Source organism: Amblyomma americanum, chromosome 11 (genome assembly GCF_052857255.1).
Source record: "Amblyomma americanum isolate KBUSLIRL-KWMA chromosome 11, ASM5285725v1, whole genome shotgun sequence".
NCBI lineage: Eukaryota > Metazoa > Arthropoda > Arachnida > Ixodida > Ixodidae > Amblyomma > Amblyomma americanum.
In genome coordinates, this window is record NC_135507.1 from 51118420 (window position 1) to 51138529 (window position 20110).

General features: G+C 46.8%; 1 protein-coding gene across 1 annotated transcript in view; it reads left to right on the forward strand.

Annotated features, from left to right (window-relative positions):
- LOC144110407 (glycine dehydrogenase (decarboxylating), mitochondrial) overlaps window positions 1-20110 on the forward strand; it is a 56978-nt gene that overhangs the window by 21505 nt on the left and 15363 nt on the right. The window contains exons 4-11 of the mRNA XM_077643264.1: window positions 2816-2893; window positions 3653-3800; window positions 7661-7857; window positions 10457-10659; window positions 15783-15922; window positions 16611-16691; window positions 18077-18177; window positions 18889-18973. Of these exons, the coding sequence (XP_077499390.1) occupies window positions 2816-2893; window positions 3653-3800; window positions 7661-7857; window positions 10457-10659; window positions 15783-15922; window positions 16611-16691; window positions 18077-18177; window positions 18889-18973 (1033 nt within the window). The remainder of the gene's footprint in view (window positions 1-2815; window positions 2894-3652; window positions 3801-7660; window positions 7858-10456; window positions 10660-15782; window positions 15923-16610; window positions 16692-18076; window positions 18178-18888; window positions 18974-20110) is intronic.

Consider the following 20110-nt stretch of genomic DNA (forward strand, 5'->3'; position numbering starts at 1 on the left):
AGGAAATGGCGCAGTATCTGTCTCATATATCAGCGGACACCTGAACCGCGCCGTAAGGGAATTGATAAATGAGGTAGTGAAAGAAGAAACGAAGAAACAGTTGCTGTAGTGGAGGGCTCCGGAATAGTTTCGACGGCGCAACCTGTACATATTTACTATTGTGTAAATAGATTTTGTGTATATTACCTCTCCCTCCTATCCTCTCTTCCTGTCCCCTCACCTCTTTCATTTGATTTCTCCATTCTGCCTGCCATCATTTTTTTCCGCTGCCCCAGCTCAGGTGCTTCAGTATCGATGGCAGATGCCGGGGCTAGCAAAAATATTTTCCTTCCTTTTTATTGTTATTTTAACAAACCACTTACTACTACACCTATTACTAAGCTTGCCTCCACTTGGAATACATTCCGCTATCCTAAGGGCCTATCGGCTGTCTCGGCTTCACATCGCGTGCTCTACCCATGGCCCTTTTTTCTTGATTTCACTGGTCCGCGAGGAAGCGTGGTATATAATACGCACTGTGAGTTGCTGGTTCCCTGCAGCCTTATCAGAATGCGCTGATAGTTTCGAGTGCTCGTGCTCCGGTGTTCACGCTAACCTTGATTTTAGTACGCTCACGCCAACCGTACAGTTCTTGTGCTGACTCTAGACTGAAAGCAGTGGCAACACTCATGCCGTTCTCCTCCACCTTATTGCCTGTAGTGGAGGCAGCCATTATGGAAACGTCTGTTGATATCCAGCCGTTGCTCCACTGATAAAATGTAGGAAGTAATATGATGACAAATTTAACCGCCACTGTAGTAGCCGCTAAAGAGAAGTTTAAAAATATTGTTTTTAAAGAGATTTCAACGATTGTTGAAGCTGCTTTGGTTAGTTGATTTTGTCTTGACAGTGCCATGACTTCGCTGTGGGGGATTAGCACAACCTTCCCTCCATGCCCTATCCGCTTTGATGCCAGCAGCCGTGTGCTGCGTCATGTCAGTGCGCGTGTATGAACCATAGGTGGTCGCAATTATTCCGGAGCCCTCCACTATGGCGCCTCTTTCTCTCTCTCCTTTCTTTCACTGTCACCTTCCTCCCAACCCTCACGGTGCAGTTGAGGTGTACACCGAGAAGTGAGACAGTTACTGCAGCTTTTCCGTTCCTCTAAAAAAGAAAAAAGTGTGGACAGCTCCACCAATATTTTTTTTTTGTTTTTCATCAATAAAATTCGGTTGTTTAGCTTTCTGTGGCTCTGTTTACTTTCACTTGCCAGCAGGGAGCGTATAAATGGTTGAACAATTTGAAGCTGAAAAAAATATCTTCTTGCTACTCGATGCAAAGTTTTGACGTTAACGATGTCGTCGATACTAATATGAGCCCCGTCATCTTTGGTTAGAAGTGGATAGAGATGTGCTCCTACCTCAGAGATCCACAAACGGAGTACTGAAGTCATCGCAGTTAGTCTGAAAAAAGCCTGTTTGGAACGTCCATCTTTTTCCTGTTTTCTTTTTTTGTAAGAGCTCTGTTTTCAAAAAATTCAGTCTGTTTTACATTAGAACAAAGTAATAAATCGATGTAGGCCGATTTGACTTTGTCTTCGGTGTTCCTTTACATACTGAAAAACTATCTTATGTCCCTGTTTTGACGTGGTCGAAATTATTCTTGAGCATCTCCACAACCCTGTCTTCCGAAGAAAAAGCCCAGCTTCAACATATCAAGCCACTTCATTTTATACCATATCATATAACATCATTTCGGGCTGGGCAGTTATGCCAGTTGCGGTACCCTACTAGCACTAACGGTTGGCTACAGCTCTCTAATTACATTAATGGCCGTAAGCAGCAGCCAGGCAGCTGGCTCGTAAAATTTCAGTTAATCTCCTCACAAAGTAGTTAACGCCAGCTTTCCGACGTCCGCCACCGCTGACACTGCTATTCTGAAGAAAGTATCCTTTTACATTAGAAGATTGTTTTGAAAATAAAAACTCCAATAAAACACGCGGTACATGGTAATGCCAATCAAAAAGCGACATACAACCTTGAATAACATACATAATATTGCTTCTCATATTGACTCTAAAACAGCGCTCAAGTCTAATGCTGCCTACTTTTGGTGGTCGGGCACAAAACAAGCTTACCTTACACGGTAAGGTGGATGAGGGAAAGGAGGATTGATTAGTAACATTTATACCGTATGGTTACATCAACAGCCGCAGCCTAAGAAAATCTATTAGCATCTGCTCTATTCATATCATCTAAATAAACGTGTCGCTGTATCAGCGGTGGGCCTTTATGACTATTCTGCGCTGGAAAAGGACTACAATGCTGTCCCCTTGGTGAGCAAATTGAAAAACATAAATTTATTTGAACCACAAATGACTGGAATGGGCTGCCCCAAATGGGCACAAGGCGTGTTATTCGCAAACCACATACAAGTGTCGCCGCCCTGGTGTTTTAACTTCAATATGGCCGCCGTGAGACAGGCACCTTGATTTCAGGGAGCGATTTGTGATAAAACCAGTTCTGAAACCTCCCACAGAGCCCGTGTACTGAAATATGGCGCTCTTATGTGACAAAACTGGTTGGTTAATGAAGTGTTCCTCCACCTTTCATATACAGGCGAACTGTTCAGCGGTGCTCATAACGTGAACATAGTAGAAAAATGTACGTCGCAGGACGCCTCGGATAGTGCACAGCGTAGCTTATAGGCGGCGCCGTAGTCGGCTAACCTCAGTGAAATTTCCAGTGGGAATGTAACCGGGTCTCGAAGCGGAGTTATGTAACCGGCACGATGAAAGAGCTCTGCAATGCGACTTGTCCCCTCTCTTCTTGTGCAGGTTCACCAAGAAGAAGACGATGCTCATCTCAGACAAGGTGCACCCTCAGACTCTCGCTGTGGTTCAGACTCGAGCAGAGTAAGTCTGCCGGTTCGCCCAGGCCTAACGTTCCTAACCTACATTTCAGCCAACCATACGAAGAGGGCGCATAATGCCGGAGTAAACTGCATGCACTGTCGCTGCGTAATGTTCAGGGACGGAAGGATCGCTGCACAAGTAGCGAATTCTTTCCTAACCCTAGCAGAACAGATACCTAAGCCAATATCGGATATACTGGTTTGACAATATTGGTTTCACACTGGTCCTTTGTAGGACCGACATTTGCCAATGTATTTCCAATATTTGGCCGACTGCCTGTGCTGCTTGTGTTTATGATGTGCTCATTGTCAACACAGAGAGCCTCTCAAGCATATAGCCTGCGTGGACAAGCCAGGAAGAGAAAACTTTGGCACTACCACACACAACTTTGATGTAATCTTCCTGTGAAATTCTATGCGTCAAGAAAGTTCAGTGTTCCTCGGCATCTATTTAGTCTAAGCGCCGCTAATTTGTAAGAGGAGATGGGACCGTCGGTAGGCTACACAGCATTTCAAGAAGCACTCTATGTTCGCCGCTTTGTTGACACTTGCCTGCGGTAGACCGACAATATTGCGGCAGACTGAGACAAGTAGTTGCGAGAGCTCAGTGACTTCTGGCGTCCAGCTGACGTGTGACTCGCATGACATACGTATACCTTCACCACCATGGTGTCTTCTCACCAGCCTGCATTCGGAGACCTGAGAAAGTCCGCATCATTTCGCTAAGCCTCGGAACCTAAGTCCTCCGTCCTTTTTCCAGTGCCCTGGACATCAACGTGGTGGTGTCCGACTGTGCCAGCATGGACTTCTCCAAAGGCGACGTGTGCGGCGTCCTTTACCAGTACCCGGACACCGAGGGCTCGGTGGAGGACTTCAAAAACGTCATCAAGGCGTGCCACGACGCCAAGGTAAGCAGGTAGCATGTTTTGCAGCATCGGATGTTAAGTCACGCTGGGAGCAACTCCACCTAGTTATTGCTCTTTGTATAAATTGATTCTCTAGCTCTGTCTGGCTTTGTTGACATTTCCCCAGAAGCAAGACATCGGTGAGAAAATTGCATTTAAAATCTTCACGCCAGTCGATTCAAACTTGTGACGTCCTCACCGAAAAAGACTCCGTGATTCGCGTTTGAAGTGAATGGCGGTAGCGTGGCCTCTGGTACTCGCACCCGCAAATCAGTGTCCAAGCACGCATTCTACTTGCTGAATCGGCCGGTGATGGCGGCACAAGCATTTCGTTTTTTTTTTCTAGCTTATAAATTCACCGTTTTTGGCGAGAGGCGGTCACTTTGTGATTAGAATTTGGTACGCAATCAATACAAGCCAACTTCTATTTCTCCTCAATCTCCATTTAAAGGCTTATTGTGCGCAGTTAACGCCGTTCGCACAAAATGACGTCACCATCATTTAACTATGGGAGACGCTATCACAGAAATGTTAACAGCGCAAAGAAACAAGGGTGCACGAAATTCAATGAACAGCATGGGAGGTACCTTTTAAAAACATTTTAACGACAAACAGGAAATTGCTCAGCGCATGCCCAAGACTGCTGCCAGTATAAGTTTGCTCCGGTAGAGTTTAGCAGGAAGGTAGCGCTCGTGCTAACCGTTTTTTTTAACCTGCTTCCTTGCATTCTAGAGTTTTTTTTCGTTTCCAGCATATCTTACGAGCGTGCCTGAATTTCTGAGCCAGGCTGGCCTGGTTCAGGTCTGGGCGGAGCTGCCGGTCCCCAGTTTTGTGTCTCGGTTTGGTTTCCTTGTTAGTTTTCCAATTTGGTTTCGCACTTTGGTTTCCCTAACCGGCCCAGCCACGATAGCACTGACTGTATATCGGTGCGCATTAAAGATACCCAGGAGGGCGAAATTAATCCGCATCCCTTCACTAGAGCGTCTTTCAAAACATTTGTGTATCTTTGGGATGTTCAACCTTATAACGCAAAAAGGGTGCCTTGTTGTGTGCGGGTCGTGGGCGCGGATACAGCTCAATCAATACACATTCAGATATCTTCTCAATCTAGGTTTTTCGATAGGTTTTTATGCATACTGTAGAGTTATCTGGCTTTCCATCTGGTTTTTTTTCTCAAGGCAGTGCTGATTGTGTAGTTTAGCAGATGGTGGTGTGTTTTCTAATAGAGGCCTGTACGCTTTACCTTCGACAGTATTTCTTTTTGAGCACTGCTGTAAGAGCGGCTCTTTTCATGACACTCAGCTAGCCTACGAAGGACTGATGTGACCAATGAGAGTGGGTCATTTCACGGATGCCTCCCATTCCTGGCGAGACGTCACTGATGATGGTCACTTGGCGATGACGTCATTTCCTGCTGACAACGCGATCTCCGCACAAGCCTGCATGCTAATGACTCATGGTCCATGTGACTCGTTGTAGTATGACACACTGATTTTCTTTCGCAGCATGACCCCGCTATAACTGATTACGCTGGTAATCGTGTCACATGACATCTACGTCACTTGTACTTATATTAGAACGAAATTTGTTTTAAGGGCATTTTTAGCACTGGAGCAGTGGCGTCGCTCCATCCTGTTAAGTCACGTGACAATGGCGTGACGTCATATCTGATGGGAGGATATTTTCTCAGGGCAAGAACGCGGAGTTACATAAAACAACGGTCGCGCCGTTGCTGCTTGCGTTGCTACTTCGCTTGTGATGTTGTCTTGTTGGTAAATTTAATTTTTTTCGAACTTATCAGCTAGAAGATGGAGAAAAACAAACACACGTGTCTGGACCTCTTAGGTGCTTTTTTTGGAATCGGCTGAGGAATGTGGCATGCAGAAACGTGTCGAAAAAGAGATTTTCCTTGTGTTCTGCAGCACAATCTGTTTTGTTTCCCGCACAGGCAAGACCGCTGTTCCAATGGGCGTGACCTCGATGACACGTTGCCTATTCCTTTTCATTTCTTTTTTTTTTCTGGGAACTAGGGGAGAGTTTTCCTCACATGCTTTACAGTATGAAGAAGAGGCACACTAATGTGAGCACTGATCACGGCTGTAGGCTGTAAGCTTCGGAGGCCACTTCGGACTATTCGGTTAAGCTGCAGTGCTGTTGAATTAGTGCAAAACTTGGTAATAGAAAACTCACACGGGCACGCCACTGGAGCTTGCGAGCAGGTCTGTGCGTCACGTTACAAACTGACCATCATTTATTTAAATGGCGACTTATCTGCAGCGTTGAGCGCGTTACAAAATCCCCTCTCATTATTTAAAATCTGCATTATTGCAGTTACTTTTCGGCCGCCTTCCATTTGGAGTTATGGAGTGACGACCTAACGTGCTGTATCTAATTACGGTCGCATCGACCATGGTAGTTTGCTAAAATGTACACAGTTCGAACGAAACACAGTTGGCAAAAATAGGAAATAGCCCCAGTGTGCTGTGTCACTCCGCTGAACAAAATCATCATTTTAGTGTTTCACTGTATTAATAAGGTTACATGCACCAAATTTCTCGCGCGTATAATTCCGTTTTGTTATTAGCTTCTTGTTCAGGTAATGCAGCTGACACCGGAGCTATGGCCTAGTCGTTTGAGCATACGCCTCGCATGCTGGAGGTGCGGGGTTTGATCCCCAGTGCTGCCGGGTACCCACCGGTGATACAGTGGGTACAAGCTTCCCCTGGTCTGGTGCTCGGCTTATCTGGGGCGAAATATTTGAAAAATAGGTATCTCACTCCACCTGAAGTACACGACAATACCTTGTGCCATAGCACTCTTTGGCCACAGATGCCCTTGCGCCATTTAAATCGGTCATCATCATCACCACCACCACCAGATGATGCAACTGACGCTGTTAAAGGGTTCAACAATGCACTGTTTCCTTCTTGCATACTCTCTAAGCACAAGTAAACCTATATGGGAGTAAGAAAAAGGAGTAAGCTGTCCTCAAGAGCACTCCTTTTTAGTGTCAAGGCGTGTTGCCCAAGTCCTATAGGGTAGGTTTCAGTTACGGATTGCTTACTTACTCTTGGCACCGGAGGTATATTCTCACCGCAAAGCATAGTAACTTGATGCAGTTTACGATGGTAAGAAGCTTTTAAACGCGACACCAAAAGATTTGAAGTTGTCGAATAGAGCAGATGAAAAACCTCGGTTAAGGTCTTCGTAAGTGCTGGAACTCCGCATGCTTTGAAGAGGGAATTCGTTTCCGTTGCCAGCCTTAAGTATTCCGTATTTTTTATGGATGGAAATCTACCTCAGGGTCTGGGCAGCATACCCTTACCCTAAAGAGCTGAGCTGCACGGGCCAGCTTCCTCCCTTTTTTATCCCATGTAGGCATATTCGTGCTTAGAGTGTAGGAACATGCAGTGCGTGCAGGTCATGAATGTGGGTGGAGTTTCACCGCAGACTTGATTTGTATACCCGCCGCGGTGGCTCAGTGGTTAGGGCGCTCAACTACTGATCCGGAGTTCCCGGGTTCGAACCAGACCGCGGCGGCTGTGTTTTTATGGAGGAAAAACGCTAAGGCGCCCGTGTGCTGTGCGATTTCAGTGCACGTTAAAAATCCCCAGGTAATCGAAATTATTCCGGAGGCCTCCACTACGGCACCTCTTTCTTCCTTTCTTCTTTCACTCCCTCCTTTATCCCTTCCCTTGCGGCGCGGTTCAGGTGTCCGCCGATATATGAGACAGATACTGTGCCATTTCCTTTCCCCAAAAACCAATTATTATTATTATTATTATTATTATTATTATTATTATTATTATTATTATTATTAATTTGTATCCCACTGCATGCACTAATCACCTATCCGATCGCAGGCGCTGGTGGTGTGCGCCACGGACCTGCTGGCGCTGACGGTGATGCGGCCTCCGGGCGAGCTGGGCGCCGACATCGCCATCGGCACCAGCCAGCGGTTGGGAGTGCCGCTCAACTACGGAGGGCCACACGCGGGCTTCTTCGCTGTGCGCAACTCCCTCATGCGCCTCATGCCCGGTCGGGTGGTCGGCGTCACCAGGTGAGTGGAACGGAATACATCGCCGAATGAACGTCGGAGTGGTCACGTGTTAATTTGTTTAATTTGTGGATCCATTTGGTGTGAATAACTTGCTACACACTAACAAAACGACAATTGGAATGGGGCACACAGGACAAGCGCGCACTAACAACTAAGATTTATTCAGGAACGAGGTACATACATACATTTCAGGCACATGCTAAAACAATAAATTCATTGCCAACGGCTGTGTCGCACGCTCCTTCGTTTCTTGATTAGATGCACCTCCTCACTTGATAACACCGAGGGTGTGCTTACGCACTCGTCTACACCGGCCTCCCATATTTCAAAGGTTTCTTTTATTTTTTTATTTCTTTTCCTTTGCCCAAGCTAAAATTGCAGTCTGATCAAAGTGAGGTGAACATTTGTGATTTGCGCAGTGGTGGGCGAGGTTTCCAGGATTCGTTATTTTTCCTAAGTTATTACTGTGCTCTTTCAACCTGGTGTTCAGACATTTGCCTGATTGACCTATGTAGCTCATGCCGCATGACAAGGGAATTTTGTAGACTATACCGGAGGCACATTCTACGAACTTTTCTTGGTGTGCGATACCACAAGTGTTAGCTAATTTTTTCTTCGGTTTATTAATTTCATGACAAAGCCGTGACACAGCCGTTGGCAATGAATTGATTGTTTCAGCATGTGCATGAAATGTATTTATATACCTTCGCTCCTGAATAAATCTCAGTTGTTTGTGCGTGCTTGTCCTGTGTCCCGCGCTCCAGTTGTCGTTTTGTTAGTGTGTAGCGCGTTATTCACACCAAATGTACAACCAACTAGCCCACGTTGCTGCCTTGCTTGTGGCTCCATGCTCCTTTCGAAACTCCAAACACAGACGTATACACAGGAGAACCAACTGTAAACGCAACCACTTGGTCAGTTCATTGTTTCGACTTCGCACGAGAATTGCGGGACCCAACTGCGACAGGGCAGGGGCATTGTTTTGAGGCAGATCGTACATTTTGACGCAGGCTGTCGGCGTCGAAGTGTTTACGTTGTGTTGTTGATCCTGTGTCAACAATCTGTGCTTTTAATGTCGCGCAAGGTCTGCACGTTTCAAATGTTGCCTGCTGCTGCTGCTGTAACTTCCCGTGCTATGTCTGACTCGTCAGTTTAATAGTCAGCCTTCTGATCCACCCACACTTTAGGAACGTTGGCAAGGCTATCCCTATCGAAAAACACAAGACAGGTTTCTGTTGTCGCAACAGATTTTCCTCTAGTATTTTGGGACCTGACGACAGGAATTCTTGTATTAATAACAACAGGATTTTCTGTAGTATGGAGCAGTTTCCTGTCACAACGACAGAGCCATTTCTGTCGCAACAAAATGCAACTTCACGTTACTACTAAAGATCTGTCGTAACGACAGGACGACAAAAAATGCTGTTGGATTTTGGAACCGTCTCTATCGTGTTTTTCTACTGGGAGCTCCCACTGCATCGAAAGTGGCCGGACGCGATACACTATAATGGCTGCATATCTACGCCGCTGTAACTTCCTGCGAGTACCATTGAAAGGGTAGAGGTTCAGTTGAATCAATTCTTTGCATTAGAGACGCGGCTGAAGCCCCATTCGCTAAAGCGGGGCCCAACTGTGCCCCTCTTTGCCTGCCTCGACGTCTGTACGTGCCTGCTAGATAGTGGACCTTTCTTTCAGTTGCGCTGGCCGATGCGCCAGACGTTTCCATAGAGGTACCCGTCTATTCACCTCTTATTCATTTCACCCTTTTACTGTGTATTTGACAAAAAGAAATAAAAACGAGCAGATATCAACAGGAGGAGCGCCCTGTAACCGAAAAGAGAAAAAAACGCATGTCTGCTTTGAACGCTTGGAAGTGGATGGCCGGACGCCCTTATCCAGTAAACTGGGCATGACATGGCGAAACACCTCGGCACGGGGGTCGGAGAGCAAGCGAGTAGTCGACAATTAGAGACCGTAAATCATGTGAGGAAAATGAAACTGCACCAACTGGCCCGCCCTTTATTAATACGATAGCATTAGGGCCCACATTCCGCAAAAATGGCGGCGTGTTTCGCGAAATTCGCTTATAGGTCGACAGAGGTCATGTTACCTTGTGACGTCATCACAACCTGCCCACCGTGGTAGGTGGGAGTGACACAGAAACGCCAGAATAGCTGGGATCCCTAACGCTACCGCATCCACTCCTGACCCTTTAATCGCCAGGCTAATTCCCGAAAAACGTACCAAAATCGCCAAATTTTAGGAGGGAGGGAGGGAATTTTGCCGAAAACGACTACTGTCGTAACGGACAACTACTGCCCTCTGATGTTGAAAATTTCAACCAACGCCATTGCCGACCATAACTAGTTGTCAATGGGAGCAACTCAACTAAGGCTCGGACGAGCGTGACTCGTCATCGGCGATATTGGTACAATTTCTCATGACGAGTTCAGCTCGGGGTTGGTGGTTAAAGGGTTAAAGTGTGTTAAGTGTATCCAAAGTTCGTTGTTTTTATATACTTATATTTCTACTTTTATTTCGGGGCACTCGACGTGATAGGGTGCAATACCGGGTGTGCATCCCCGCGTGCGTGTCGCAGGGATGCAACGGGAGGCCGGGCCTACCGGCTGGCGTTGCAGACCCGCGAGCAGCACATCCGACGCGACAAGGCCACCAGCAACATCTGCACGGCGCAGGCGCTGCTCGCCAACATGTCGGCGCTGTACGCCATCTACCACGGGCCGCACGGGCTGCGAGACATCGCCACCAGGGTGCACAACGCCACCATGCTTCTCTCAAGGGGTGCGCGTGATCGCCTGCTCTTTGCCATCCATTCAGTTTTACAATGCAGTTGGGATGCCAGCAGAGCGTGCTTACTGCACGTGCGCGCGATTATGGCTCTGAAGGCCTGCCAGGCATCGCTGCACTGCTTGAGGTCGGATGCTGAATGAAACATGCCGTGGTAGACGTTAGTGAGGAACTGTTGGAGGATTGGCGGCTTAGAAGCAGGGCAGTGGCATGAATTAATAATGATAATAATAATAATAATAATAATAATAATAATAATAATAATAATAATAATAATTGGTTTGGGGGGAAAGGAAATGGCGCAGTATCTGTCTCATATATCGGCGGACACCTGAACCGCGCCGTAAGGGAAGGGATAAAGTAGGGAGTGAAAGAGGAAAGGAAGAAATAGGTGTCGTAGTGGAGGGCTCCGGAATAATTTCGACCACCTGGGGATCTTTAACGTGCACTGACATCGCTCAGTACACGGGCGCCTTAGCGTTTTGCCTCCATAAAAAACGCAGCCGCCGCGGTCGGGTTCGAACCCGGCAACTCCGGATCAGCAGCCAAGCGCCCTAACCACTGAGCCATCGCGGCGGGTCATGAATTAAGTGTGAAATTCAGAATCCAAAGTTAGTATAGCGCTTGAGTCAATGAAATTGGTATTTTAAGAGGAGGAATTTCTATGCAGAGCGCATTTTAAGCTTGAAATATTTCCTAAAGAAATATTAACTGAAGAAAAAATACCGAGTCCGGTGGCTGCCGTCAACTATCCCCTTTTAAAGGGGACGCTTTTAACATCCACATCTCCAAGCAGAGAGTCGTGGTCGCGAGAGAGATCCTTACTTCATTATCTGGCACTTCCATTTTTAGCTTCCCTTCCCTTTGTACCACTCTTCCCTTTCCTGAAGTGCAGGCTGGCAAATCAGTGCCTTCTCGTTAATCTTCCCGCCTTTCCTTCGCAGCACCCTGTCTGTCTCCCTTCCTCTAAATAAACTGGCAGTTACCAGTTGTTTCTTTGTTTATTGATGGAGGGGTTGGCTGTCGTTGACAGGTGGGAGAAGTGTACATTAGCTGTATTGTTGTACTGAGGTAAGGAGAAACGAAGGAGCGAACTCACGATTTCTTTGCTGTAATGCATTGATGTGCTTGCCGCCCCATTCAACTTGTTTTTTCGCATGTTTTAAGTACACCTTTGTCAAAATAAAGAACCTAATAATTGGTTAATAATTAATTTTTTGGGGAAAGGAAATGGCGCAGTATCTGTCTCATATATCGGCGGACACCTGAACCGCGCCCTATGGGAAGGGATAAAGGAGGGAGTGAAAGAAGAAAGGAAGAAAGAGGTGCCGTAGTGGAGGGCTCCAGAATAATTTTGACTACGTGGGGATCTTTAACGTGCGCTGGCATCGCACAGCACACGGGCGCCTTAGCGTTTTCCCTCTATAAAAACGCAGCCGAAGAGCCTAATGAATTAGCTTCTGATCTGTGTGCTAGTTCTCTCTAGCACCGGCGGAAGTCCTAAGCTTCGGAGGTGTGAGGGCGATAGCTTTTTTCGCCTTCGGAATATTTTGAACGTGGCCGATCCGCGATGGGACGAACTGCGTGGGCGGGAGAAAACCACGTCCGTGGGCTGTATATTTTTATAAGAACTGTACACATGCGACAGGTGTTAAGTGGAAATAAAGTTCAGTGTAACCTTTCTGGCATTTGGCCCTGTCCACAAAATTACGGGTGCTTGGGCTTTCGCTACAGGGCCGATCTCCGTTTCCTTGCGGAGCTTGTTTTTCAATGTACAGCCCCCGCCAAAAGTACACAGCCCAAGGGGTTTGCTTCTAAGCTGTTTAGCGGCGCTCCCTAGAACATCTAGCAGTCCATAGGTTGGGACTATTGAATACGTGAAGCCATCCCTCTTTCGAGAGGTTGCGCTCGCTGATGATGCATAACGAGGCATGCAGCAGGCCTCACAAGCAAACCCCTTGGACTGTATACTTCTGACGGTGGGTATACACCTAGTTTCGTGGGCGGGGCATTATATGCGGACACAATTTTCGATTAACAAATGAAGGAATTTATTTGTGCTTTCGGGCGCTTTTCACCCTCCCTTTGCATTCTTCGTGGCTTTGCTTGACATAATTTAGGGTGTAATTCCTAAATAAATTACTTAAATATTCGACCGCGGCGGCTGCGTTTTTATGGAGGCAAAACGCTAAGGCGCCCGTGTGCTGTGCGATGTCAGTGCACGTTAATGATCCCCAGGTGGTCGAAATTATTCCGGAGCCCTCCACTACGGCACCTCTCTTCCTTTCTTCTTTCACTCCGTCCTTTGTCCCTTCCCTTACGGAGCGGGTCAGGTGTCCAACGATATATGAGACAGATACTGCGCCATTTCCTTCCCCAAAAACCAATTATGATAATATAATATACTTCATGATTTCGTTCCTGAAATCATCCCCCTAAAGAAGCGTGGAATTTGTGCTTCCGTCAACCCGGTAGTCTTTTTACAACCCACTGTATTAATTATGTTTCGACACTGCGGATTGCATTAATCACCCAGAAACCTGCCACGAAAACCAATAGAATTGATATTGTCGTTAATTTCCTCACAATACTCTATGTGCACCCAGTGCACCGGCGGCCCGTGGCACCCCCTGCCACGGCAAACGCTGGAGTGGACTGTGTGTCTTGAATGGGGAGTAATTATTAAACATATTGTCACGAAGTGGTGACTGCAATCCTTGGAGCAGAAAGGCGGCTAAAATGGCGTCTGAACAAAACTCTTTTATTTGGGCTGACTTGCGTCCACAATGGACTGAATCACTCGGCGGCGGTCGTCGAACAGAATGCCCGCCGCTGTCGGCCGTGCTCAATTTAAAGCTGATAGCGAACTTTCTAGATAAAGCGTGCAAAGTTACTAGAACATTCTGGAACAACGTATAATCAGCTCTGCCTGGATGTCATTAATCGAGATAAATCTGGTCGCGTCTTGCACCGCAAAGAAAGGGACAAAGCGGCGTGGTGGCAGCTTTGAAGAATGAAAACTGCAATGATTCGCGGCAATAAAAATGACTGCTATCGTGCAACTGGTTCTTTCCTCCTTGCTGAGGCCACAATCCGAAAAAAAACGAAAATAATATCTTGTAATTTTGCTTCGCGTGGGAATCCTACAGTCGTCCACACACTCATCTAGAGCACTTTAACGAAGCGCTGTGTTGTGCATTTATTTATTTCATTATTTATTTATTCACATACCCTAAAGGCTCTTTTCGGGCATTACATGGGGGGGGGGGGGGTGTAAAGTTACAAATAAACAATACTCCACACATAGTTTTACAAGCAACACAAATCAAGAACAACAGGTAAAATCGAAAAACAAGTACAGAAAATTCGAATCGAGCCTTCCTAATCAGAATTTACTTGTAAAAAAACTCTAGTTTTTGCGCAAAGGCGTCATGATTTAAGGTGAAGACAATATCACCTGGTAACTTGTTCCAGTAATGAACGGCAAGAAACAAGGGTGAATGACTAAAGAGGTGTGTACGTGCAAACATGGGTTCGATTTTGAGAGCATGATCTAAGCGCGGAAAGATACGGTGGACGGGTCTAATATAGTATGAAGCGAATGAAGAGTTACAATGATACAATCTGTGAAATTGTGATAATAGTTGTAGTATTCTCAGCTTTTCGAGTGATGGTAGCTTTAGCGACGCTTTGATTGCCGTTATGCTGGAATGATGTGAATAGTCCTTAGTTATAAATCTCGCTGCTTTATTTTTTATCGACTCCAGTTTTGTGATTTACGTACAATTGATGCGGGTTCCAAATTAAGGATGCGTATTCTGTTTTTGAGCGGACGAGGGTAGTGTAAGCTAAATGTTTGGTGACAGGATCAGCTTGGTGCAAGTGACGTCTGATGAAACCAAGTGCTTTAGATGATTTACTGACAGTTGCATTGGTATGGTTATTTCATGTTAGATCATACGAAAAATGAACACCTAGGTATTTCTCTGGAAAAGCAGCGCTGAACAGACGAGGACAGAGACGAGGCGACAAGGACGGGCGCTGCTTTTCCAGAAAACTATGTACCAACACGCCCAACTCGCCGCATTAACCTAGGTATTTGACTGGGGAGACATTCTCAATAGGAATATTATTCATGGAATAACAGTGATTTTGAAGCTGATTATTGGTGGTAAATGTTATAGTCTTTGTTTTAGAGACTTTAATTTGCATTTGCCACTGTTCACACCAAGTGGTGACTGTCCAGGTCTCTCCGCAAAGAGTTGATGTCGTCAGGGTTGGTAATCTGTGTATATATAACAGTCATCAGCAAATGACAATCGCCGCAGCCTAGCGTGCCCGATGCAGACTTTAAAGACGTGGAGTTAAACAAGTTCAAGCACAATAAGAATGTGCCTGCGTGATAAAGTATAGGGTTTCGAGCGTTAGGCCACTCATAAATGCGAAGTGTACTCCCTGGTGCGCCGTTCGGTTATTTTAGACAGGTGTGTGAACGACTGTACTTAAGAGTATATACACGAAATTTTCATTTGCATGCCGTCTCGTTTGTAATGATGCGCATGAATTTAGTATGCATGGATCAGAAAAGGGATTCGCCTGCGTGCGGTAAATAATTTTTCTTTTCCTACCACATCGTTTCGCTTTCGAAAATTTAATGGCAGCTTTGACATCAAAGTTAATCCTAGGTCATTGGAGGCTTCAAACCTTTCGATATAATCGCCCCTTGTTTATTTAAATTGACTGCTACCTTTAATCCACCCTCCCGGAAAAGCCGGAATGACAACGGAGGAAGAAGGAGTTAAAACATCGCTGTTTTCTGATGTGACAAGTGACCTAATCTAATATTTGAAGTCACTGCCACTTCTCTTTCTGGAATTGGCACCGAAACAAAATGAGAGGAAAAATTCACCGACTTTAGGCGAATTCCACGTCGCGATTTGCGGTTACAGATGTTTTGCATATCATTACGAAGAAAGAATGCATAATCAAAATTTGGTGTCAATGATTCTTTAAATGCCATCTGTTTTCTCCTGCCGGCAGAGCCGTCAAGCCTCCTGTAGTCATTTATTATGTAATAAAACCGTAGTCTTAACTTCAAGTTACGCTCTGTTCTCCAGGGGTGGTAAGCGCCGGCCACCACGTCCAACACCCAAGGTTCTTTGACACCCTCAAGATAAAGCCTTCCAGTTCACAGGACGCCGTCAAGAAGCGGGCGGCCGAAAAAGAGATCAACCTGCGCTACTTCGCTGACGGCACGGTAGGCCTCTAGATTCGCAGCGAATATTTTCTTTAGCATATTTTATTATGAATATGGAGCATATCGTATGCGACGGTGTTTATGTGACGGTTCGTAAGCCTCTTTTTCATCCTGGCTCCTGGCCTGCGGGCATCCAGAACGGACGGTCTGGAAGCTATGCCCATGTGTAGTGGTTTGATGCGTTGTGCTTTGATGCGTTGAGGTTTGATGCGTGGAGGTTTGATGCGTGGAGGTTTGATGCTTGGAGGTTTGATGCTTGGAGGTTTGATGCTTGGAGGTTTGATGCTTGGTGGTTTGATGCGTTGAGGCTTGACGCGTTGAGGCTTGACGCGTTGAGGCTTGACGCGTTGAGGCTTGACGCGTTGAGGCTTGACGCGTTGAGGCTTGACGCGTTGAGATTCGTTGTCCTCACGACGAAGTGGCTAGAACTGTGTAAATCAAGGCGCTTAAATTTTTTTGCAACCTTGCCGAAGCCAAACGCTTCGGCAGCGCTGTGCAAAAACGTAATAGTTAAGAGTCCTCAGGTTTTCTGAAATGTTCCTGAACTAGATAATTCTTATCTCTGTACCGGTACAGTCGCGAATTGCTATTTATTGCTCAAGAGGGACAAGGCAACAGAAATACGACGTATGTGTGCACAACCAAATTTCCAGAGCTGTGACCTCACTGCTAGTCGCGTGTGTTTCAGGTCGGCGTCTCCCTCGACGAGACCGTGACGGAGAAAGACCTCGACGACCTTCTCTGGATATTCGAGAGCAAGAAGACTGCGGTCAGTGAAATGCTTTCGCCGTCCGTTGGTCTGCCGTCTCAACAGACGCGCCTTTGTTTGTCTACAGAAAGTTTAATTTGCGGCTGCCGATGCCACTCAGGCAAACATTCCGCGCTAATGAGAGCCACTGGTTACTATATAGAGCACGCGTGCAATCCGCTGACGTCTTCGGCTAAGTCCCACCAGCCTCCTGCTCGGGTGAATCGCTAATGCTATAGCTTAGGGCATTGTACTCTCTTCGCCTGGGACACTAACCTGCTGGTGTAAACTAGTGCTAGCCCCGCCTTGGACAGTAGCCTTCTAGGACACACTAGCACCCTAAGCCTAGGTGACAACTTGTCGTTTTTGTTATCATTCATTTTTTTCCCAACCGAAACGCATCCTACCATAGAAAGCGAAGGAAGGAATAGTTCGGTGCGCCTCAGTGAAATGCGTCAAGAATAAAGACTCGGGCTTGATTATCTGGCTGCTTAGATTTATAAATCTAGAAAATATACGATAAATAAAAACTTGGGATCTCATTTTTTTTTTCAGCAGCATACCGACCGCATGATGCGTACCCAGTATATTGGTTCAAAGCTCCTTCTCCAAAGCGTCCTGCGCTGCCTTTACATTTGCGGCGCTAGCTACGATATCGCAGGATAGCTCATATAGAGTCGATCCGCATTTCTTTGCAGGTTAATTCTTTTTCTGTCACATGCAGTGTGCACCTAGACGTGTAACATGGGCGAAATGCGTGTGCAGATAGTCTGTGCGCATGCGCTGTCGCTGCGAAGTGAACTACACACGAGTAAACTGGAGATACAGACGCAGACAGGAATATCACGGCTGAGCGTAGTTAAACACGAAAGAATTTTGTTTTCATATAGAAAGGCAGCCGCCATCCTTATATTGAGCCGCCGCGGTGGCCGTGTGGTTATGGCGCTCGGCTGCTGGCCCGAAAGACGCGGGTTCGATCCCTGCCGCGGCGGTCGAATTTCGATGGAGGCGAAATTCTAGAGGGTCGTGTACTGTGCGATGTCAGTGCACGTTAAAGAACCCCAGGTGGTCGAAATTTCCGGAGCCTTTCACTACGGCGTCCCTCATAGCCTGAGTCGCTTTGGGACGTTAAACCACCATAAACCAAGCCATCCTTATTTTACTGAAACTATAAACTCTTCCGGCCTGCTCCGTTTGAAGTTTAGCTTTCTGGCTCATTTTTATATTTGTTCACGGCATAGCACGGATTTCGTACATCAGTGTGTCTGAATCCTGTTTTCCCTTTGCTTCTGGTTCCTCTGCCGTGAGAAATCAAACCGACAGGAACGGATGAAACTAAACCAAGAGGCTGCATTTTAATGGAGACTCCCTGAGAGCTCACATGCACCTGGCATCATTCCGCGCAGGCGCAGCTCGCCAGCGACGTGCCCGAGGAGCCCAAGGAGAGCCTGCTGTACAGCGAGCACAAGAGGACCACTCCGTTTCTCACGCACCCCATCTTCAACACGTGAGCTCCGAGGGCGATCACCTCTTTCTTTTTGCACTGTATAATAGTCACTTTACTTTAATGCGAAAGCGCCACTTAACGCGGTCCCAACCACGATTCTTTTGTGAAGCCTCGGAGTAGCTCGGTTACGTAAGCTCGGGTTAGTTCGGGGGAGCGTCGGGCAAGCTGCAGCCAATGGGAGGAAGCTCGGGTAGGGAAGTTCGCAAGATCGTCGCGCCAGCTGTAGGCGATCGGAGGGTGACCTCCTTGAGGGTGACCTCCTTGAGGGTGACCTTGAGAGTGACCTTGAGCGTGACCTTGAGCGCGATCTTGAGCGTGACCTTGAGGGTGACCTTGGCACCCTCTAGGTTCCTTGCTTTTGCACCTTTCAAGCAAGGAGTGCTTTTGCACCCTTTGCTTTCGCACGTTTACTCAGCTTCATCTCGTTAAAACCCTACCGCTTTTCTTGCTACTTTTTCTGGCTTATACGAACGCTGTTTTCAGCAAGAGAAGCCCTTTCGTCATTGAATGCCCAATCTAACGATACAGGCCAACTTCATTTTTTTCTCAATGTGTCTATTTAACGCAATTCACTGTACCTTTTTTTATCAAAGCGGCTACTACAAGTTGCAAGAAACAAATTATAGTAAAGCAACAAATTAAAACCGTCTGCCGCTGTTCGGGACGCGATATTCTTGTCTGGTTTGGCTTTTTTTCATTCCCTCTTCGCAGGTACCACTCCGAGACGCAGATAGTGCGCTTCATGAAGCAGCTCGAGAACAAGGATATCTCTCTCGTCCACTCAATGATTCCCCTGGTGAGGCCGCTTGTCTAGCGCTGCTGCTTCAGGCTCGGCCAGCGCTGGATTCTTTGCATGAAATACTCAAGCGCGTGGCTAAACATTAAACTCCGTGGTTGAGTTAATTGCGCTATGCGAAGATGAAAGAAAGCGCGGGCAGAGTAGAAAAAGGATCTCAATCTCGACACTTCGGCGAATTTTACTCTCGCCAAAGGTGCACTACAGATGAATCTGAGCTCGTCTGTTTACAGCGGGAATTCTATCTACACGTTCCGAGCACTTTTATAAACTTCGAATTGTTGTCCTGTGCTGCTGATCTCACTAATTTTAATTGGCTTAAAAGTCCCGGCTCCCGCCTTTCTTTTTTTTAGCTCAACGCTTAAGGTAGCCCCGCCGCGGTGGCTCAGGTGGTTAGGGCGCTCGACTACTGATCCGGAGTTCCCGGGTTCGAACCCGACCGCGGCGGCTGCGTTTTTATGGAGGCAAAACGCTAAGGCGCCCGTGTGCTGTGCGATGTCAGTGCACGTTAAAGATCCCCAGGTGGTCGAAATTATGCCGGAGCCCTCCACTACGGCACCTCTCTCTTCCTTTCTTCTTTCACTCCCTCCCTTATCCCTTCCCTTACGGCGCGGTTCAGGTGTCCAAAGATATATGAGACAGATACTGCGCCATTTCCTTTCCCCAAAAAACCAATTATTAATTATTAACGCTTAAGTTATGAGGAGTCAACCAACGCGTGGAGTGTCCCTCAGCCAGCCGAGTGGCGGCTTGCCGCTCTGCCATCGCGGAGTGATACGTAAATCAGAGTCCAGACGTATTTTTATTACCGTGCACCTAATTTGCGGCTGTGGTGTCTGCTATTGAAACTATTTATTCACATAAACCTAAAAAAAACAAAATAAAATCGAAAGCGAAGCCGCCACGGGACTGGCTGAAAGGCACTCGACGCGTTCGTTGACTCCTCCTACGTTCAGCGTTGAGTTCAAGAAAAGGTGGTAGCCGGGACGTTTAATCCGAATTAAATACGGAGAATTGGCCGCACAGGACACAAACTTGAAGTTTCTAAGGACGCTCGGAACGTGCAGGTCGAGTTCCCGCGGTAAAAAGGCGGGTTGAGATTCCTCTTTAGTGCACCTTTAACATTTCGACTTCTGC